General features: G+C 32.8%; 1 protein-coding gene across 3 annotated transcripts in view; it reads left to right on the top strand.

Annotated features, from left to right (window-relative positions):
• LOC145291310 (centromere protein K-like) overlaps positions 1-21,473 on the top strand; it is a 131,268-nt gene extending 109,795 nt beyond the window's left edge. For all 3 annotated transcript variants that reach the window (XM_080137458.1, XM_080138090.1, XM_080138733.1), the window contains exons 6-10: positions 984-1,079; positions 4,151-4,220; positions 14,713-14,760; positions 19,073-19,132; positions 21,211-21,473. In XM_080137458.1, coding sequence (XP_079993584.1) covers positions 984-1,079; positions 4,151-4,220; positions 14,713-14,760; positions 19,073-19,132; positions 21,211-21,369 — 433 coding nt within the window. In that variant the 3' untranslated portion in view covers positions 21,370-21,473. The remainder of the gene's footprint in view (positions 1-983; positions 1,080-4,150; positions 4,221-14,712; positions 14,761-19,072; positions 19,133-21,210) is intronic.
• Positions 21,474-23,841: the final 2,368 nt, after the last annotated feature.

Genomic DNA, 23,841 nt, shown 5'->3' with positions numbered 1-23,841 from the left:
TTCCAGAATAGTTGAGATATTTTTTTGCCAAAAAAATAACTTACGAAAAGTAAAAAATTTTTATTTTAAAAAATTACATCCATTTCATTCAAGGAATTTATAAAAGTTATAACCCGTTGACTTAGAATGAGTGTTTATGCCAAACTTCTGGAATAAATGTTGTATTATGATGACGACAGACATGTGCATGCAAGTATTATGTTCTTTCTAAACAGTTCGCTTCTTATAAGTAGAAAACCAAAAATAATACTCAAGCTGAGATCTAAACCAAAACAAAGACAGTAAGTACAATAACCATTAGGCCAGCTTGACATGATCTTTAAAAAGTATTTTCAAACCTACTTATTTTTAACATAAGGATCCATGCGTACACATTTGTGAAACAGTTGACAGATAAAAATCCAATCTCACCTAACGTACCAATTTTTTAACTTTGACCCCTTAGCAGCCCTTTTTTTCCGATGAGAGCTGATTAAAGTTTTCCACATTTCTGAATACTCTATATACCAAATTTCAAGTCTGTAGATCAAATAATTAAGTATATAGGTTGAGAAGTGTCCCACACACATTCTTACTATTATATATATATATTATTACTACTTATGTGGGGGAGGGTCGATAGTATCACATGATCTGCCGTTGAAATTTATGCAGCAATTTTTTGGTTGTTACAAACCTACCAGAGAGATTAGCCCAGGTCCCTATAAAATTTTATCATTCAGTAGTCAACAGATATATATGGCATAATCATGTCGACACATTAGATCACATAAGTAACATTGAACCTAGTCACTACTAAAATAGACAACTATTTTAGGATACCAGATGTTGTATGTGCTCTGGAAAGAGATGGGCACTGTTAGACTATTCTTGTTCAGGACACATTGTATGAAATAATTTAGCGCCCTTGTGACCCTGAGGGTTAAGATTCATCCATCATTTAAGAGTCGTTAGATGATTTATGTGCATCTCTTCTCTTGCAGGCGAAAGGCGGATCAAGATAAACTGAAATCGATTACCAAGGCTCTCACAGATTCATCTTCTGCACGAGCTGAAGCTGGTGGCATCACAGAAAGTCGGTGAGTAGAAAAATTTTTTTTTTTTTTTTAGACAAAACTTTGGTGTTTGTATAGAATGATGTTTTAAACCAACACATTTCAGGTGAAAATTATCATTACAAACTTACATGTGATCTCTGTTATTTACATCAAAATTGGAAATATTTTCAAATTTTTACCAGCTATGGGCAACTATCTCTACCGCATTGTGAATACCTTGGGAAAGGCAAAGGGAGGAAACCCCAACAAAAAATCTAGTTTGGAGTCCTGATAGGCGGATGGTGAAAACACAACACCTTTCTGGCAACTCCTGCAGCTGCACTGGCTCTGACCATTTTGGCTTGTCTTTCCGTCGGACTTTATATGCAATGCCAAGAATGGGTCGGACTCTGGCAACTGGGCAAACCTGGTTTTCCTTATTACCCAGGCCTGCATCTGGAGAGGCAATTTCAGCTTCGAACTGCATTACTCCAGGCTAGATGCAGAAGAAGGTTACCATCAATACTTACATGTCATGTCAAAATTAGTATAAATTTAAAAAATTATGAAAAAATAATCCATGATTTCTTTTTCTTTGAATTCAGAAAAAGAAAAAAATCAGTATAATAGTAAATTATGACAAATAATCCAGTAAAAAAAAAATACAAGTGAAAATAAATTCATTGAGTTTATCAATTTACAGTTTTATTACCTGTTTTAATATTTGTGAGATCCACGGGTGGTAACTGAAATTGATTATTTTGACTAAATAATTACAATCTGTCATTTTTAAACACAAAATGTCAGATGTAGTTGTGGCTGATTTTCATGTTAAAAATACATCTAGCACGTCTTCCACTGGATCATTTTTCGTAACTTTTTGAATTTATATTAATTTGGACATGCTTGTCATAATGTTTTCACCTGAAATGTGTTGGTTTAAAACAACTATTCTACACAAGCACCAAAACGTCTTTTATTCAGAAATGAGAGATGTGAAATGTCACATTCCAAAAATTATGTAAAAGTAGTTAATTATATATAAAATCATCTTTTAATGATTTTTAGCAATTTACTGTTAATTGTAGCCATTACAAGGTTGATTTGGATCTCTATTTCTGGAAAGGTTGTTATGGGGAGATAAACCAGTGATAAATTTTAAATTTAGCAGATTGAAACACACCGTTCTCGCTTTCTCCTAAAACTTGATTTTAAAATTACTTAAATTAAAATTACAATTTGTGATTTTTTGGAATATGACATTTTTTGTTCCGTGATGGGTACGTACATGATAAAGGTTTTTTTTAAAGAGGTTGGATTCTGCACCAAAAATGAATATATTATCAAAGTAAAAGTTTACTCTAAAGTAAATAAAAAAAGAAATGCAGAAACAAGCTTGTTAAGTTTACTAATTAAATTATTTCCAATCCAATAAATGCGTTGTTTAAATTACTTATTAAAGTTCATGGAAAACGACACTGAAAACATTAAAATGTTACTCTTTAAAAATATTGATGTAAAGATTTATAAATCTTTTAAATTAAAATTGTCACTGAAAATCCACTGTTCAAAAAAAATTTTTTAATTTGTTTCATTCATGGGAACAACCAATATTTGTATTTGTTCTTCAAACTAATTATTAAAGCTAATTTTAACATTGGAAAAACTCGAATTTGCTTAAAAATGATTTTCTTTATAAAAATAAAATTACTTTATCTATTTATATGATTTTTGGAATACGATTTTTTTTTTTTTTCATACAGATACATACATTATACGGATTTTTCTTCATTTAAAGTGGGGCGGGGGTCTGAACAAGCACCCTATTTTTTTTTTACGGCCACATTGGCTACTCGCATCCCTGTTATATTAATCTTGCAGTTACGGTCTGAAAATGATTTTTTTCATTAAAAAAATTTTATTCATCTTCTTCCCAGTCATCTACCAGTTTTTCATTGTTGATGCATATTTGAAATGAAAAAAGACAAGTTTTTTTTTAAATTTATTTTTTATTTTTTATGGAAATCGCTGAAAACAAGGCATAAAGCCAATTAATGTAAGGAGTTAACAAGAATGAATAATTATCACCAAGACAGGAAAATGGTTAACACAAAGGGAGTTCCACAACCTTGCAGTTCTTGGAAAGAAGCTACTGAATTAAAAAAAACTGTATTATATGTACTTCCAATGCGTGACATAGATTACCCCCCCACACACACACACTATATGTAACACAATGTAACTGTAATTTAATTTAATAATTTTTATACCATTTAAAAGAAACTTTAAATAAATTAGTAATATTCTAAAAAAAATTTTACAATGTATGAAAATAATGAAAATGCAAGATCAAAATCGTGTTTACATTATCGACACCTTATAACTATGTTCCTATGTAGTGATCATTTTGAAGCCATAAATAAATACACCTGTGTTTAAAAAAAATCTAATAAAAAAAATCAACTACTGGTCAGATTTTCATGAAATTTTTGATATGTATTCAATTTTAAATTAGAAAAGTTTCCTTTAAATATGTGAGAGTAAATATTTTTTAGGTGTTCTACCCCCCCCCCTATTTCATGGCATGAAAACTAAACAAAATAAATGTAGGTCCATAAAAATAGCAACATTTTATAAAGCTGAAGAGTTTAAATTAAAAATGCGTGTGTGTGTGTATATATATATGGTGGATTCTCTCATCGAAGACAATGAATGAGGGTTCAGTATGCAATCTTCAGCAGCTCCTAAGCTCTGTGACACCACATGCATAATTGTAATCCTGTAGACGTCCGGCACACTCCTCCGCAGATGGTAGAGAGAGAAACCCATTATTTATTTAACTTTCCTTGAAGTTGTAAATAAAAAAAGTGGAAGAAAAGTTGAGGGGCAATCAAATTACAAATACCTTATGCACCTTATCAAGAACCTTCAAACAGCAGAGAGATTCACCAACTCAAATATGACTACAATTCTACATACATGGTCTGATAATAGATTTGTAGAGATAGAGAATAGGCGCAGGTGTTTGTTCCATATTTGTAGCAACTTAGTTATTTACAAGCATTTTAAAAGCTGTGATACAGGACTAAATTTATTTATATTTAATTTTTCAGATATTTAAAAACTTTAAAATCAAAATTAAAAACAGTGGAAAGCTCGAACCTTTGGATTTCACAACGCATGGTAAGTGTCTTCAGATGGAGCATTTTTTTTTCTTTTTTTAAGGGTTTATTTTATGTGTGTATGTATTTTGTATGTATTTAATGTATGTAAGTGAAAATAAAATTGAATAAATTACAATATTTATTAATTCATCAAACTTCAAACAAGCAATTATAATGAAGAAAAATTCTTAACCCAAAATTTCAAAGATAGGCTTTTCATCAGAGGATTAGCATTAATAAAAAATGTATTATTATATTATGGCCTGGGCAATGTTAGATGTCCTGGGTAGAGAGGGGAGTGACTGACATTTGAACTGGTGACACTGTTATGGAAATAAGTGTTTTGATTACAAAGAATTTTTGAAATGGGACTTGAATTTAATGTAGAAATAATTAAGTCAGAAATATATTATACAATGAAATGTTTAGAAGGATGTTTAATAAATAGGATTGGAATGTATGGTTTTAATAAACAAAAATACATGACAAAAGACCAGGCAAGGATTTTGGTCATGTCGATACATGATGTAACGAACTTAAAGACACCTTAGAAAGTTAATCTGTAACAGGCAACCGGGGAAGACTGTCAACAGACAGGATGGCACCCAGTAGGGGCAAGACAAATGATTAAGATGTAAACAGTATTGTATCAGCATTCAACCTTTCCAGGATGGGAACAACATTTGGAATAATGGTTGTAGAAAAGAAACCCGAGGTCTGTTATACGTAGTAGAATTTTCGTTGCAGTTTTCTATCCAACAAGATCAAATATGTTCCCTAATTGACCGAATGTTGTAACGCGACAGAATGGTATTCATCCCTTTTGTGAAGCTATGCCTTCCTTTATATAACAAGAGACAGATGTTTATTACGTCTCTTATTTGTCGTTATATGTGAACATACACCTGATAAGTTGTTTTGTGACATTTTGAAAACATGTATGCAGAACAGACGCACATTAAATAAGACGCTCATTACATACACGTATATTGTACAAATATATACACACCCTTACAGTAATACAACAATATAACTAATTTGTATAAATTTGAAAATATTTTACTATATCTAAAAAAAAAAAACTTTTTGTGAACTAAAAGGTATTTTAAATAGAATTAAATTGAATGAGTCAAAGTAAAAATTAATCAATTAATTAATGAATACTTAGTTAATTAATCAAACAATTAATTAAATAATTAATCAAGTTGTATTTAGTAAGGTCTAAAATGAAAAATTTGGAATTTAAAGTTTGAATGGATTATATTGAAATCCAAAATGTCAGTTAAGTTTGAAAAATGTCAAACAACAAATTATCTGTGTTTTTTTTTTTTTTTTTCAGCTGATTTAGGATGAATCTGGTTTGTTGAATCCAAAAATGACATTGGTTTGCCCAATCAGATCAAGTTTTTGAGCTAAAGCTACATGTCGTTTTTTTTTTTTTGTTTTGTTTTTCTCTTATGCATGTGTGAAGCATTTTAGAAGAGGTTGGTGGGGATCAAATGCCATGCTAAATAATTTTTATGATTGAAAATGATTATTTTAATGAAAAGAAGTATTCGGATCCGAGAGTTCTGGATGATTGTTGAAAAGGGATCAATTTAAAATCATAAAAGCTCGAAATCTTCCAAATATGGGTGCTCAGCATACACAAAGAAGGACTGGCCTGTGCGGGTAGAATTGATGCCTTGTAAAGAAAAAAAAACGTCATCAACGACCCTCTGGTGAACAGAGACGATACTTTTCCCACCGCTGCATATCAAGCTTGGCATAATCAAACAGTTCACCAAGACTTTGGACAAGAATGGTGACTGCTTCACTTACTTGTGCCAGACTTTTTCAGGAGTGACCATGGAGAAGTTGAAAGCTGGCATCTTTGATGGTCTTCAGATCCAGCAGCTCATCAGAGATCCAGAGTTTGAAAACTCTGGGAACAAAATGAAACTGGAAGCATAGAAGACATTTATTCTGGTAGTGGAGAACTTTGTTGGCAACAATAAAGCCAGAAACTATGCAGAACTTGTCAACATGTTGATTGCTTTTAGAAACCTGTCAAGATGCACTACTTATTTTCACATATGAAACTGTTTTCTGAGAACCTGGGTTCAGTGAGTGATGAGCAGAGCAGAGAGCTTCTATCAGGACCTGAAAGAGATGGAGGCCAGGTATCAGTGTCACTATACAGTCATGATATGATAGTTGACTATTGTTGGAATCTGAAGAGAGACCTCCCTGCTGCTGAGCATTTGAGAAGTTCAAGCCCTGAAGTTTGAACAATGGTGAAGCAACATGCCATTCATGTGTATTTATCTTTATTAATGCTCACCATTTAGTTTACAATAATCAATGGTTTTATCAGGTCATCAATATATGTTGTTGGCAAAACATTTTTCTCTTAAAAACATATTTATGATATATGTTGACAAAAATCAGCTGATAACAAATCTATTTTGTCATAAGATCTGATTTTTCAATTTTTTTATTTTATTTTATTTTTTTCAAATCAACTTAACACAAAAACCTGACCTGATGGAGAGAAATGGATGCCATTTCCTGATTCAGCAAAAATAACCTAAATCGGTTGTAGAAATCTAGACAACATTCAAAAAGTAAAAAATTGTTGCCAAGTGATTTTTTTTTTTTTTTTACACAGTGATCACCACTTATCAAGGCCCGGAAGCCACTCAGGGATAAGGGTTATTGCAAGTACATTACGTTAGTGAGGAGATTTGCTGAAATGTTTACTTAAGGGGGCGGTTCATTAGGAATTTGTTAACATTGGACTTGAAGACAACCAAGTTGTAGTCTGGAGGGAAGCAGGCAGACGGAACAGAGTTCCACAGGCGTGCAGTTCTAAGAAAGAAGCTTTGTTCATGGAATCCACGTTTTGATTTAGGCACAGATATAGAGTGGTGGAAATTTTTCACAGTGGATTCAGCTAGACGGGTGTTTTTCGTGAAAGATTGGCGAGTGGGGACCAGAGATTGGAGTTCAGACGAGCATCTGCCATGGAAATAACGATAAAACAAGGACAGGCTCGCAACGTCTCTTCTGTGGGAGAGAGGTTGCAGGGTAGAGAAAAGGGCATCCCCCACTAAGCCACGAAGTCTATTTTGTACTCTGTCAAGGCAGGATAGGCTGTTTTTAGCAGCTCCTGCCCAGATATGGCAACAGTATTCCATCCTTGGACGTACTTGGCTTTTATATAGATAGAGAATTGCATCAGTAGTGAGATATCTTCTGGAGCGGTAGAAGGATCCCACCATCTTTCCAGCGACCTTGGCAACAGACTTGATGTACATGTTCCATTTCAGATCAGGAGTAAAGGTCAAACCCAGAAGCTTGTCAAAACACGGGGCCTCACCCAGACGAGAGCCATCCATCACAATTGATGCCAGATGGGGATCAGAGCGTTGATGATGTAAGGATAGGAGTTTGGTTTTGGATGCATTAAAGGTAACCAGCCACATCTTCCCCCACTGAACCACGCGCTCGAGATCAGAGGAGAGAGAATCAGAGAGAACTTTGTCATTTACAGCCTTTGATGTGTTGCCGTAGATGGTCGTGTCATCAGCATAGATGTCAACGAATGATTTAAGTATGTGTTTAGGGAGGTCATTGATGTAGATCAGGAAGAGAGTTGGGTCCAGGATTGACCCCTGAGGGACTCCAGCATTTATATTGCAGGCCTCCAATTTTTGTCCATCTACCACTACTCTTATGAGCCTATCGGAGAGAAATGATTTAATGATTGAGAAAACATTTCCAGTTATACCGTAGCTGGAAATCTTGTGAAGTAGACCCTTATGCCATACCTTGTCGAAGGCCTTTGATATGTCGAGAGCAATTGCCCTAGAAAGGAAGCCTTTGTCAAGAGATTCACTAATCCTGTGGGATATAACCGTTAGCACATCTGCGGTAGATCTTGCAGAGCGGAAACCATATTGTGTGTCACTAAGAAGGTTGTTCCTGCTGAGGTGGTTGACTATTTCTCTATTTAATATGGATTCCAGCAACTTACTCATAACACACAGGAGACTTATTGGTCTGTACTGAGAGGGAGATGACTTATCACCTGAATTCTTAAATACAGGGCAAACTGATGAGGTCTTCCAAGGAGTCGGAAAGCACTTCTCCTTAAGGCAGCGCTTAAATAGTTTCGTAAGTATGGGAGCAAGTTCTGGTTGAAGCTTTTTTAACACTATAATTGGGATGCCATCAGGGCCAGTTGCTTTACTGGAATCTAGGTTCTTTATTAGCTTGGCGACCTCATGCACAGATATTTGTATGTTACCTAGCTTGTTCTGTGTTAGAGGAAATATGGGGAGTTGATGACCTTCGTCGCATAGGGTAGAATTAGCTGCAAAGTTCTTTGCAAATAGTTTGGCCTTGTCTGACGCTGACGAGATGACCTCTGGTCCATTGATAATGGTTGGGATAGAACGCACACTTCTGTTCAGGATCCTATTTGTTATTTGCCAAAACTGGTGGGATCCAAGCCGCTGATTAGCTACCTTGGATTTAACAGACTGGGCATATAGCTCTCTTGCATTTTTTTATTACTCTTTTACAGTGGTTGCTGGCAGACCTGAAAGCAGCTTTAGTCTCAGTGCATCTATTACGTTGGTAGCTATGGAAAAAGTGATTTCTGTGCGCGATAGCAGCAGCACATTCTGGGGAGAACCCTGGCTGGCTGTTAGGTTTTTGTTGGAATTTTTTAGATGGTATGAATTGGTCTATGCCTACAATTAACCATTCGGTCAGATCTGATACTATAGAGGACACATCCTTTTTAAACATGGAGTGCAGAGGTAAATCAGATATGAATGTACGGAAGCTATCCCAGTCAGCCATAGAGTATCGGTATACAGTACGGTGGAGGGGTACGTTTGGGGACTTCTTACATTTCGTTTTTATCTTAACTGATACGACGGAGTGGTCGGAGGATCCTAGAGGAGAATGAACGGAACATGAACATAGCTCAAGGGAAGTTGAGAGAAAAAGGTCTAAGAGGCTTGCATATTGACCGGGTGTATCGGGCACACGGGTGGGTTCGCGAACAATCTGAGTGAGATCATAAGCAATGGCAAAATCATGACAAAACCTCCCCTCATCATCTGTCTTATTTGAATGGGTCAGCCATTCCACGTTATGGACGTTGAAGTCACCACATATGTGGATGTTAGCCGAGGGATGTGAAGACAGTATGTGGTCTATTTTCTCAGATATGCTCTTAAAGATAGTAACTCCGCTGTTGTGGGGCCTATAGAGGGCAAATATAAATGCAGTGGTGTTAGCAAGTGCAACCCTGAAGCACATATAGGGTAAATTAGAATCTTCTCTAGAGATATCCCTGCCACACGGGAAGCCATCCTTAATGTAGGCACATATTCCATGCCCATGGCGATCTTGGGGGTAAGATTTAGCTGTTAAATTTGAGTATCCGTTAATTATGAACTCATCTAGGGAAGTGGTCGGCTCTATTCCAGTTTCACTTAGAAAGAATATGTCCGGTTTCATCTCCTGTAATTGGGTTTCAACCTCTGGAAGGTTGGAACGTAGACCCCTGATGTTGGAGAAGGAGACCTGGTAGTAGGGGTCTACGTTGGAAGATGGGATTCTAGGTTTAATCGAGTTTTTATTCTGGATATATTTTATGTTGAGGTTTGGGGATTTGTGGAATAGGTCGGCATACTTGGTTAGAGCAGTACAGAGAGGGAAAGTAAGAGAGAAAAAGACAGGAATTTTTTTTTTTTTTTAATTTTTATTTATTTTTTTTTTTTTATTTGTGGCACACGAAAAGGTAAAGCCGTAACAATTACCCACTAGTATGGCATCGAGAGGCCCCACCAGAGACTACTGCATGGTCCAGATCCACTCACCAAATGGCAATACAGCAGTCCCAGTACTTTGCGCCTGCTGATAGGACATCCTCCTTAGTGGTTAATCCAAGGTTCGGGTCCCTGACTATCAGGTGGATAACGTCAGCCCAGACAAACGTTTACCTCCAGCACCCTTACTAGTGAAATGGCCACAAGGACAGATAGAGACAGAAAAATTTCCGACATCTCAGACTACTGGTCGCCAAGTACTACCGACCTTTAAGCAGCTTTTTCTTCACCCTTTGTCAGAAAAATCACTCATTGTATGAGGACTGAATGACAAAATAGGAGAAGCGAGAGTTACTGGAGCTGCCGATAACACATCCACTGTATTATCTACTCTCCATTTAAAAAAAAAAAAGGTGGGGGGGAATGGGGACAAGTGACTTATTAATATCTAAGTAGTAAGTCCGGTGCTAAGTTAACATTTCAGGACACTTTTAATGATAATCTCCCCTCCCATATTAATGTGTGGAAGTTTGTCGTTATCTATCGAGTTTAAATTATTAGAGTTTCATCTTATAATTAATTAAAATCCAATAATTAACTATTATCAATTTGTAAAGTCGGCTTAATATTAATTTACATTCGAGTTTAGATAATTATTCAAGGTTTTACTTTAGGTGGTTCGTTTTCATGAGTAACTGTTTCTTTGCACTGTATTATATTTCGAATGTACTAGAACATAAGGCTTACTATATTAGATGGTTTGATTTGCCAGCAAGAAGGCATTTACAATACATGCAAGCTTGCAGTAAAAGTATATATTAAGTATACTACTTAAATAAAGTCCTAACTTTATCTATTCTATTAGAATAATTTCCGGCATTTTTTCTTTTATCGTTAGTTGCTGGCATTGTTTGTTTTTATTGTTTAACTTTGTAGAATGAGGGGGGCTGATAATACAGGAGAATACAGACAAAATACATAAATAAAACACGAAAAAACATGTTTATAAACAAGGTAACATAAAAAGAAACATTTAGGATTAGTTTAAAAAAAAAAAAATAATAATAATAAAAAATACTTAACGTGATGTTGTATTTCTAAGAGCGTAAGCAGAAGAAACTGCAATTTGTAGGTGTGTCTTGATTATAGTAAAGCCCAGAACGTCAATTAAATGTATTTTGTATGTTTGTTTATATTAGACGTACTGGTGACCTGCTGCGTCACTATTACTGTTTATTCTACATTGATTTCATTTAAAAATTCATAAACTGCAGTGTTTCTTTATCTTTTAAGACATAACTAAAAATAAGTTTTTTTTTATTATATATATATATAAATATATAATCTCATCCATTATAGTTATCTGCTAAGAATGCTTTCCTTGCAATATACTTGATCTGAGGTCAAACCACAACTGAATTCTGATTTGTACAATTCTGTTACATAGATATTTGAAACCGAAGCTAGACAAAAAAATGAAGAAATCTACAAAATTGCAATTAATTATAAACTATAACAATGAGCATAGGAAATAATCTAGGAACAATAAACCCATTAAAATGCTACAGGTGTAATGGATTAGAACATATGCATAGTCCAACAAAATGCTCAGTGTTTGGGGGGGGGTCAATTACTACAGAGTAATAAATTCCTTTGAAAAAAATGCTTAAAAACGTTAGTGGTAAAAGGTAAATGAACATAGAATTCATTGAAGTTTTTTAGGACGTTGGAGATCACAATCCATTTCCAACCTCATGTATGTTTCGGTTAGAGTAGATTGGCTTTTGGGTCTCTAATCTTGGAAAAACAAAACGATAGGGAATTCGCTGTAAATCAAGGGTTTTATAATTGTGAACCAAATTATTTAGGCTTTGTGGCAAGAAGTTAAAATTATGCCAGACTTAGTTTCTTGAATTTTCTTAAAAACTAAGAACATCTATTACAACACTGTAAGGGTTCCTGCGTGTAGAGCCTGTTGTAAAGCAAGCGTTTTCAATCTCCAACCACACCACTCCTGAACAGGCATTGCTTTAATGTAGTGACAAGGAGAAGTCCAAAACTCTATCAGCCAAACGCAATTCGTAACTTGGCTGCTACCAGAAGCTATAACCAGGCAAATCAGTTCCTTTACATTGCATGTACTCTTATTACATTTTTCCAATTGTTCTTTTTTGTTTAATAACCAGTGAAAGTTTTTTTTTTTTTTTTTTTTTTTTTTAGTCTTATTTCAATTTAGAATTATTAAAATTAGTTTGTCTTTTAAAAATAGAATTATTGAAAATACTTCCAATGTTTTAAAACTATTTGGGGAATATTATGTATTGGATGCAGATTTTTATAGTGTTTGAAATTTTATGTTAATTTTATTTTTATACTTTCATAAACATGTTTATTGTATAAATTTAAATAAAAAACTTATTTTTAAAATTTCATAAATATTTCTTATAAAATTTCAAATAAAATAAAAACATTTTTTTAATTTTGCTATTAAAAGGGGCAAATAAAGACTAATTGTTATTTCTATCTGTATACTTTTGTTCATTTTTATTGTATACTTTTCCATAATGTTCTTTTCTAATATTTTATAGCAATAAATCATTTCACTATATATAAAAGTGAAGGAACTGATTTGCCTTGTCACTACTTCCAATAGCAGCCACGCCGGAAGTTAGGAAGTACATTAGCTGCCTATAACCTAAAACCGTCAGATTTCTTGAATTTTATGGCCAATATTAGAAATTAAAAACATCTGTTAAGCATTTTTCATCAACTTTTAATTGCATACAGCTGTACTTTGAAATATGTTCTCAAAAGACTTTTTCCTTTATATTTTACTTCAACAAAATACATACTAAAATATTCCTCAGCTTTGAGATTTAGTTATGTTTGAAAAAAAATCTTCATTTTAATTATTCTAATTATTTGCAATTAGTTCACCAAGTGATCCATCTTTTGCTAAGTTTCTGTCTAACCCTTTTAACGTCTCTTGTATGTTGTCTAATCCCCTCCCATCTCCTCTTATTTTAAATAGTATTCATCGTTCTTGCTTCCGTCACTCTCTTTGTTTATTAGAAACCAAAAGTAACAAAGAAAAGAAAGATTGAAATAATTCATTATAAACAAAAAGGATACCACAAGGAATTCTATTTAAGCTATAACTGAAGAAAAATAAAGTTCATTGTAAAATTTTACTTAGTTTTTATCAGGTGGTTTACAAATATCCGGAATAATAAAGATCCAAGGATCGACTGCAGAGGCGTGCCCACATAAATATGTTGTTTGGATATCTGTCTATCGAGGACAACCTGGATTTTTTCTTGTTTTAAGGATATGATTATTCTGTCCAGTAATACTGTGATTTTTAATTTTCATGAAAATCTCTTCATGTTAAATCTTGTTAAAAGGCTTTGGATATATCAAAGGTTACCACCCTAACTTACCTTGCCTTATTCAGTGCATGGTATATGCATTCAGGGATGATGGGTAAAATATCTGCAGTAGAACTGGTTTGCCCAAATGCATACTGATGGTCAGGGAGATAGTTTAGCTTTTACAAGGTGGATTAGTGCTTGACTGATTGATAGCTCAAAGATTTAGTGAAGAATTCTGTTGAAAGAACTGACCCACTTAATTGTCCCCTCATCAGTCTCCTCTCCATTTTACTGCAGATACTGTAATCCTTGAATGCATATACTACACACTCAATTTTTGAATACTGGTACTATAGAGCTAATTTTCTAGCTAATAGGGAAACAAGATTCAGCAAGGCATTTGTTGTAGAGTTTATAGAGCATTTGTTTATTAGTATAGCAGTTTTATTTTGATAAAGTACTTTTTTATATTTATTTATTATCTGGAGATAATAAAAATAGTTGCATCTAACACATTCTTGGGTGACAGTTATGGCCCTACAATCAGGACGTGTACTTCTATAATATACATTTGCGTATACAACTTTTTGTTAATTATACCACTTCGTATTATTTGGATTTTTCGGACTTCTCTTCTCATCTCTAGTGTTATTTCAACAACGTTTTGATATTATTTGGATTTTTCGGCCTTCTCATCTCTAGTTTTATTTTAACGTTTTGGTCGATGTAACCTCAGACTTCCAGCTGTATTTCTTTAAACTCAGGAGTCTGCATGGAATTTCAAATGGAACTCTTTATTTAATCCAGAGGTAGTATGCTCTTATTTTTAGTGACTCCCCCTCTCCCTCCACACACACACACCTCCAACCTCCAGAGAGTAACTTTTAAAACTGAATTTTACGAAGTACTCTATCCTCATCTCCTTGTGGGTAATTCTAGTATGAATTTTAGGAGCCTTGAACTTATTTTGTGTTTTAGATGCACAATAATCTGAAAAATCCAAATATGAATAATCAATCTATTTTTCCTTTAAGTCCATGGTCATAAAACTGTTAGCAATAGATAGAGGCTACTAAACTAATTAGGAAATGGCTAAAACTTAAGAATATCAAGATAGTTAGCCAATACATCTAAAAAACTTTAAAATGTTATACCATTGTATTTGTTTTGATTATTTTACGGGCCTGCAACACTGGCAATAAGGAATTCTAAACTGACACTGCCACAACAATATTACAACCTCATACAAGTTGCACCCAGATGATGACATCTATGTTTACTAGTAAATTATTTTTTATTTTTATTTTTTTAGGGCACATTCATACGCGAACATTATCCAAGTCCAAATCAGGCAACAATTGTAAGTAAAATTGTTTTTATTTGGTATTTCTTTGAATATTTTATTATTTACATTATAACCTTATGATAATGTTTCTCCATCGCTTGTAAAGCTGACCGTGATCATGCAGTTATTCTATGAGCTCAAAAATGGTTTAGTTAGACCGATTCAAGTTTTGAAGTATTTCCCACATGTTGGACACCTGTGGCATAATTTTGTATCGGGTGTTGATGACTGTCTTTTCTAATGTCATGTTTTGTCTTGTGTTCTTCATTGCGTATATGGATTCAGCAATTGTATCCCCTTTGTGTGTTGCAACACACCAGGAACATCTGTCTTGGGTTAGTTTTTCCCATGAGTTAGAATACAAGCTGAATTGTTTTAGAGAGACCTTCAGTGTCCTAAAACAGTTTCTGCTGTCCTCCTGCGGGTCTTTTTCCTTTGGACAGTTCACTGTAAAGGAGTTGTTTTTGTAGCCTTATAGGTTCCCTATAACTTTATAACACTATAACTTTTTTCCTCTTACCTGAGTGCTCAAGTTTATATATTTGGGCGCTTTAATATCTACCACAGATTAGCTACACAGATACAGCTGGTAACACATTTGCACACTTATATTAAGAGACGAAAATTTAAATTGTAAGTAACACACCTTATATTTTTTGAGATTGTCTGGACTAGACAAAGTAATTTAGAAATAAATTGTAGAAAAGTATTTTATTGCAAATAACGATACAATAATTACAAATAAAGGTTCTTAGGGAAGTAGGCAGAGAAGTCAATAAAAAAAAAAAGGTAAAAAATAAAATATATAAAAAACAAATGTTACCAAAGGCAAAATAAATTGCTCTTCTACCTTCCTGGATATGTTTTAACATATTTTTAAAACAAAAAAGAATTAGTATTGAGTTCACAAGTTAAACTAACAAAAGCGTTGTCACCTTGAACATGTCATCTTCGGAGAGTCAGTAATGGCTGAAAACTGAAAAAATAAATAGAAATCCACCCGATAAGTGTCACCATTGGGTGGATTTCTATCAGTATTTTGTTTAATTTTAGATTTTTGAGACATTATTGACTCTCCAAAGACTGCATGTTCAGAGTCGGTCATATAATTATCAGTTCAACTTACCAATTCAACAATAATTGTTTTTCAAGCCAAATAAAAGCATTAAAATATGTTAAAATACACAGAACTTATCCAGAAAGGTAGAAGAGCAACTCATATTGTGTTTTTTGCTTGTGATTTATGTATTTGAATGTTGTTTTTTGTTATGTATTTGAATGTTGTTTTTTGTTATGTATTTGAATTTTGTTTTTTGTTATGTATTTGAATTTTGTTTTTTGTTATGTATTTGAATTTTGTTTTTTGTTATGTATTTGAATTTTGTTTTTTGTAATGTATTTGAATTTTGTTTTTTGTAATGTATTTGAATTTTGTTTTTTGTAATGTATTTGAATTTTGTTTTTTGTAATGTATTTGAATTTTGTTTTTTGTAATGTATTTGAATTTTGTTTTTTGTAATGTATTTGAATTTTGTTTTTTGTAATGTATTTGAATTTTGTTTTTTAATGTATTTGAATTTTGTTTTTTAATGTATTTGTATTTTGTTTTGTGTTTTTATGTATTTGAATTTTGTTTTGTGTTTTTATGTATTTGAATTTTGTTTTGTGTTTTTATGTATTTGAATTTTGTTTTGTGTTTTTATTGTATTTGAATTTTGTTTTGTGTTTTTATTGTATTTGAATTTTGTTTTGTGTTTTTATTGTATTTGAATTTTGTTTTGTGTTTTTATTGTATTTGAATTTTGTTTTGTGTTTTTATTGTATTTGAATTTTGTTTTGTGTTTTTTATGTATTTGAATTTTGTTTTGTGTTTTTTATGTATTTGAATTTTGTTTTGTGTTTTTTATGTATTTGAATTTTGTTTTGTGTTTTTTATGTATTTGAATTTTGTTTTGTGTTTTTTATGTATTTGAATTTTGTTTTGTGTTTTTTATGTATTTGAATTTTGTTTTGTGTTTTTTATGTATTTGAATTTTGTTTTGTGTTTTTTATGTATTTGAATTTTGTTTTGTGTTTTTTATGTATTTGAATTTTGTTTTGTGTTTTTGAATTCATTCCTTTTTTTTATCTGTTTGTTGGCTTCTCTGCTAAATCCCCAGTTCTTGTTCAGAATTCATCAATATTATAAAAAAAGAAAAATCTGTATGCTATACACAAACATGATAAAATGAAAATATCATATTCCAAAAAATCACATAAATAAAAGTTTTATTTTCATAAAAAAAATCCTTTTTAAGGAATTAATGGGGTAATACTGGACAAGAACGAAAGTATCACATTCTAAAAATCATATAAATTGATCACTGAATTTTATTTTTAAATAAAAAAAAAATTGAGTAACTTAGGAGTGACAGTCTCATCTGCAATTTTGAAAATGATCTCAAGAAAGAATGGAAGATAACTCAACAATAATTCCAACTTGTAAGATTTTTATAATGCCTACGAATTCCTATTTTAAAATGATATAAAAATCACACTACTTGATTAAATTACGTAATTTTTGGAATATATTTTTTGTTTTGTCATATACATTATACAGATTTTCTTTTCTTAATTCTGGATAAAAACCAAAGAAAAAATTGTCAAAAGCAAAGTTTGATTTGTCAGTTTAATTGTTATTTGGGTCTGACTTTCAAAATCTGACAAGATAATTTTGTCAGATTTTGTCAAAAACATTTTTGCATTAAATAACTGAAGGTTTATCTACCAGAAACCATGGCAACCCATGAACAGTGTTTGTCCTTAAGGATCGTAGTGTGGCGTGAAAGCCATTAAACAACATGCCTGAAACAAAACTAACAATTATATTTTCAAATATATTCTATTCCCTCAACTAGTAGGTAACCGTATTTGGAGATATATATATATATATATATAGACTTGTATGTAATATACTGAGTTCGTGTAATCCAGTAAATTTTCATATACCAATAAGTTTTAAGCCAAAAAGAGATGACTTAAAAAAGTAAGCTACAAAATTATATTTCATAATTGAGCATTAATATACTGTATAAGCAAAGTCAAGACTTCAAAAAAGGTGTTGATGGCAACAAAAAGTGTATTTCATTTTACGTTACAATTGTTTCCATGCCCAGTCGACAATTTCAAACATGGTTTTGCTGTCAGAATAATAATTAGACGATATACACCATTTTGTTTAGATACCCAAGAATAAAACACACGAATTATAATTCTGGCTTTGAAGACCTGAGCAACTTAAGTTGTTAGTGGATTAATAATAGATGTGGGTAAACCAGTTTTTAAGATTAAAAACATAATTTATATATTTAATTTGTTAAATAAGCTATTGTAGCACGTTCTGGATCTGTTTGATTAAATTAATTATTTAATCATAGACGCTTTCTAGTAATCACTAGACCGAAAACATCAAACGGGCTGAATTATTTCCCTTTAGCTTTTATGGGAAATAAAATTGACTCTTTTCCAACAGAATTAACTATTAGCAATTAACAACATAACTGAATTATCTCCCTTCATAATTGTTTTTTAGTAACGATATGAAAACATATTTAATTAGAATGATAATGAATTTTACAACATTAAATAATGATAAATAGATTAGAATTCTTTACTTGAAATGATGTATAAGGATTTATATATATAAAGCAGTCTTTTCTTTATTTTCATATTTAATTAAACATTAAACCTAAATTTTGGCTCCAATAAAAAAGTAATGATCAATAGACTAAAAGACCAGCAACCACGCACGTATGTATAGACATTCTATTGTTTTTTTTTTTGATCGCACACGAGAACGTACATGTGCACCCTATGTGTTTGACGTAAACGACTATGCGTGAACTTACGGTTAATGTGAAATGTTACGAACTTGATTTTAATTGCAGTCAATTAGTATTAAACACTGCATTCATTCTTTTGTGCAGACTGTTATCCTCATCTTCATTGTTGTTGTTTCACCATGTTTAAGCCAACTCCTCCTCTGACCTTCTTCAGGTGATCAATCACGACGGGATAGGAATGCTGAGTCTTGTAACTGTATCCCTAGTAATTACTGCCTTCCATAGTTGTTGTCTCACCACGTTTTGACCTGCTTGAGTAGGAATTGAAACTACTATCTCCAGTCACTGCTCACCTGGAACTGTACAGACTCAACATCTCTATACACTATGCCACAGGCCCTGAAGAAGAAATATGTAATAATAGTACTAAGCACATTTCACTTTAATTCTATTGCTGTCAATTAATATTAAACATACGCCATTTTTTTATGTTGATTTAATTTCAGTCGGCGATGTATGGAAGCTCGCAGCAGAAGTCCCATTATTCGCTTATGAAAATTATCATGGTAAGAAATTGTTTTTAATCTTTGTAAATTGTTTGAACCAAATTTGGAGGGGGGGGTATTTATAGCTTTAAATTTTGTGTCATTTACAATCTAACTAACGCCATTGCATTCGACGGATTGGTCCAGAAGTCTTGATATAAAATTTAAACAGTCTGCTATGGGGAAGATGGGTTCTCTTTACCGTACTAGAAGGTTACTTACATCTGAGAGTATCCTGTATCTCTACAAACCCATTATTCACCCATGCATGGAATATTGTTACCACATTTGGGCTGGTGCATCTGCCACTAGTCTCTCGTTCCATGATAGGGTTCAAAAAAGTCATTAGTCGGACAACTTCAACCCCTGTCCCATCAACGAAATGTTACATTCCTGTGTCTGTTTTACAAGTACTTTAATGGTAAGTGGTTGCATGAGTTTAAAGCCCTAGTTCCATCTCAATGTAAATGTTTCAGACAAGCAGCAAAATTCCACCCCTACACTGTAGAGATCCTTAGATACTATAAAGCTTTTTACTCAAATAACTTCTTCCCTAGAACTGATAGATTTTGGAATTCTCTTTTCGTCTCCTGTTTCCCTAACTGTACTGACATGCAGAAGTTCAAGTGTAATGTGAACAGTCATCTTGCTGCGCAACTCCCTACATAGTATCTGCGCAAATCTGGTGCCAAATAGTAGCCCCTTATGATTTGATGGCGCTGTGTTGTTTGGAGTGAAAAAAAAATAAATAAAAAAAAAAAAAATGTCTATTCCAAAATTTATTGCTTTTTCTATATTGATGAAGAGAAACGGCCAGAAAAGAGGAGTAATGCTATTTAATCTGGAAAAAAGGGCAGAAGGAGACTAATTTTGGATTTTGTCTTTTACTGTAATTAGTCCTCGCGCGAAACAGCAGGACACAAAATGTTTTAAATAATAATAGAATAACAATAACAAAGACTTTCGCTGGTGAAGACTACTATTGACCGTAACCAATTATACAGTCCTTTTGAAATTTTCATCTCTATTTTTCTTATGTACTGAATATTTGTTAATGAAACCTATATGAAATATGTTCCTTATTAAATTTTAAAGCTTTTCTATTCTGAAAGAAGTTTAAAAAAATTTAATCTAAAAAAATTATTTTGAAGTTTTTGTTAAAAAAAAATTCAGATTTTCTCATTATTCAGACCTGTATTACAAAGAGGGAGTTGCAAAAAATGAGTTGTGGTGTGAGAAATACAAACTGAAATAGAGAGAAGGAGAGTTTTAAAATATAATTTAAAAAGATAAGATACAAGTTAGAAAAGCATTTCATCCAAGGCATGAAAATTGTTAAACAAAATGTTTTTACTATAAGCTTTAAAAATAAATGCAAGATTCAATTTGAAATTTATTTATCTTCAAAGTGCACTTTTATAAATTTTACAAAGTAAGGTATAAAAATTTAATTTAAATTGAATAAAAAAAATTACCTTGGATTTATTTATGTAATGTACATTTTGTTGCAATTTAAAAACATTATCTTTCCTCTAGCATTTAATGATATAGATATAAAATTTTCAATGATTTTTTTTTAAAGGTGCAACAGAATGTAGATTACATAAAATAGCATCTATTTTACTGGCTAAAGACCAAATTAAAAGTGTGCTTAAGGTCCAAATATCTCGTATATCAAATTTCAACTCTGTAGGCCAAATATTCAGAGAGGAGTTTGGTAGACACTTTTTGCACATATTGACAAGGTCACACACACACACACACACACACACATATTTTCGTGTGCCAGGACATATTCACCTTGAATTCTATGCAATTATGTAGAAAATATACATAAATAGAATTCAGCATAATAGCGAAATGTAACCAATCATCTTATTAGATGATTAGTTTCATTTCGTTTGTTTAATAATTTTAAAATAGTAAAAGTAGTCTTTTGATACTAATATCAGAGCTAGGAAAAACAAAATAACTTTATAGATTAAATAATCCATAAATGGTAGATATGCTATAAAACAAACCAGGTCGTGTTTTTTATTTTTTATTATTTACAATTGATCTAATGCTGTTGATTTTTTTTTTTTTTTTTTTTTTTGTAGAATCTTATCAACCAAAACGTGAATTGTCCACATGACACTTATGTTGACCTGGATTCACACTATCATCCGATGTACGTTGAACTCCTCAAGGAATGTAGGATTGCTGAAATCCATCCAAGGACGGAGAACAAAATCCGACTTTTGCCTCACATCATGTGACCTGTACAATTTTTATTTTGTGTAAATTATTTGACATATCAATTTTTTTTTATTATTATCTTTTAACTTTTGTCATGAGCTAATAAAAGATTCTCTAAAGAAAACTATTTTATTGTAAATCTTTACCAAATTTGCTGCAGTATCAAGCGATCATATTATCAATTGCATCTCTTTGTAGCACTTGTAGAAAAAGAAATCCATTTTACAACTGAAGTTGGTAGAAGGATTTTGAAATCTAAATATGCTTCAACTTTTTTTTTATGAGCAGAATATTTATTTTTTTGTTTTTTATGAGCAGAAATTATGAGAAATAAAAGATGGTTGATTAGGATAGAGAAAATATAAATAACGTGTTGTAAGTTAGTCTAAAGCACATGAAGGCCTTGCTATCTGCTCTCTAATCTAAATCTTATTAAAGGCATTATCGAATGAATAAAGAAAAAAAGTCGCATTAAAACTAATTTGAGTGGATCATAAAAGATTCTTTGTCTGACTTTACACCATACACTTTTTAATTGTCTCCCAAGTACATGTATTAGTTGATTTTAATGTCCACCATAGTAGTTGGCTTGGTTTCTTGAGCTCTACAGAAGATAGCTTTTATATAGTTCGTTTTCTTACATTCACATTCCCAACCTTCCTCACTTCTAGATTTTTTTCCAAACTAGAGTATTCGAGGATTGTGTGACAAATGCCCATAGTTCACTCATCTTTACAAACCCACAATTTGCCCAGGCAAGGAGTATTGTTGCCACATCTGGGCTAATGCATCTACCACAAGTCTCTCACTGTCAATATCCCCCCTCCCCAAAAAAAGGCTTTAAATCTAATAGGTCTCTCCCTATCGACCAAGCTCCAACCTTTGTCCTATCACCACAATGTTGTATACCTATGCCTATTTTACAAGTACTTTAATAAAATGTGCTCTGATGAACTCATAGCCCTTGTGCCCCTTCGACATACATGCTCCCGACTAGTAGAAAAATCTCGCCCCTTCACTGTTTTCTCAAATTGTTTTTTTTTTAATAAGTAATCTTAAACTTCAGGACAACATGGAGCCCCTGAGCAGGACAATATTAAAAATTTTTTTTTTTTTTTTTTTTTTTTTTTTTGATAATCTTGCAGACTAGTGTCCATTTGGTAATAATCCACTGAAAAAAGACGAATAAAAAAAATAAGGCGGGGGGGGGGGGTTGTACACGTGAACCAAAAATAATATTTAAAAAAAAAATTAAACATATAGGAGGTGAGGTTCATAGAAAAATAATAAATAAATGGTTTCCGTTCTGCTAGATTAGCAGATGTGCTAACAGTTATCTCGTAGGATTAGTGAATCTCTCAACAAAGGCTTCCTTTCTAAGGCAATTGCTTTTGACATATCAAGGCCTTTGATAGGGTATGATATAAAGGTTTACTTCACAAGATCTCCAGCTACGGTATAGCTGGAAATGTCTTCTCAACAATTAAATCATTTCTCTCTGGGAGGTTCATAAGAGTAGTGGCTGATGGGCAGAAATCAGAAGCTCACAGTATTAATGCCAGAGTCCCTCAGGGGTCCATCCTAGGTCCAACTCTCTTCCTGATCTACCTTAATAACCTTCCAAATCACATCTTTACATCATTCATAGACATTTATGCTGATGACACTACTATCTATGGTAGCACATCAAAGATCGTAAACGACCAAGTTCTCTCCGATTCTCACTCCTCTGATCTTGAGCAAGTGGTACAATGGAGGAAAAAGTGGTTGGTTACTTTTAATGCATCTAAAACGAAGCTGCTATCTTTACATCATCAACGTTCTGATCCCCATCTGGCATCAGTTGAAATGAATGGCTCTCATTTTGACAAGTTTCTGGCTTGACCTTTACTCCTGATCTGAAATGGAACACATATCAAATCTGTTGCTAAGTTCACTGGAAAAATGGTGGGATCCTTCTATCAATCCAGTAGATATCTCACTGCCGATGCAATTCTCTATCTATATAAGAGCCAGGTACGTCCAAGGATGGAGTACTATTGCCACATCTGGGCAGGAGCTGCTAGAAAGGACTTATCCTGCCTTGATAGCGTTTAAAATAGACTTCGTAGCCGAGTAGGGGATGCCCCTTTTTGTCTTTCCTGCAACCTTTTTCCCATAGAAGAGATGTTGTGAGTTAGTCTCTGCTTTATCGTTATTTTCATGGCAAGTGCTTGTCTGAGCTCTAATCTGTGGTTCCCCTCGCCAAACTTTCACGAGAAACACTCATTTAGCTGAAAAGACCATCAATAATTCCTCCAACTCTTTATCTGTGTCTAAACCTCAACGCAGATTCCATAAACAAAGTTTCTTTCTTAGAACTGCACACCTCTGGAACTGTCTTCCGTTTGTCTGCTTTCTAGCTGACTACAATATGGTTGTCTTCCAAGTCCTACATAAACAAGTTCTTGATGAGCCGTTTTACTTAAGTTTACAAATTTACCGAATTTCCA

This window comes from Euprymna scolopes, chromosome 1 (assembly GCF_053919585.1).
Source record: "Euprymna scolopes isolate OS-2025 chromosome 1, ASM5391958v1, whole genome shotgun sequence".
NCBI classification, from domain to species: Eukaryota; Metazoa; Mollusca; class Cephalopoda; order Sepiida; family Sepiolidae; genus Euprymna; species Euprymna scolopes.
Note: the sequence above shows the minus strand (reverse complement) of the source record. Positions and strands in the feature narration are given on the sequence as shown.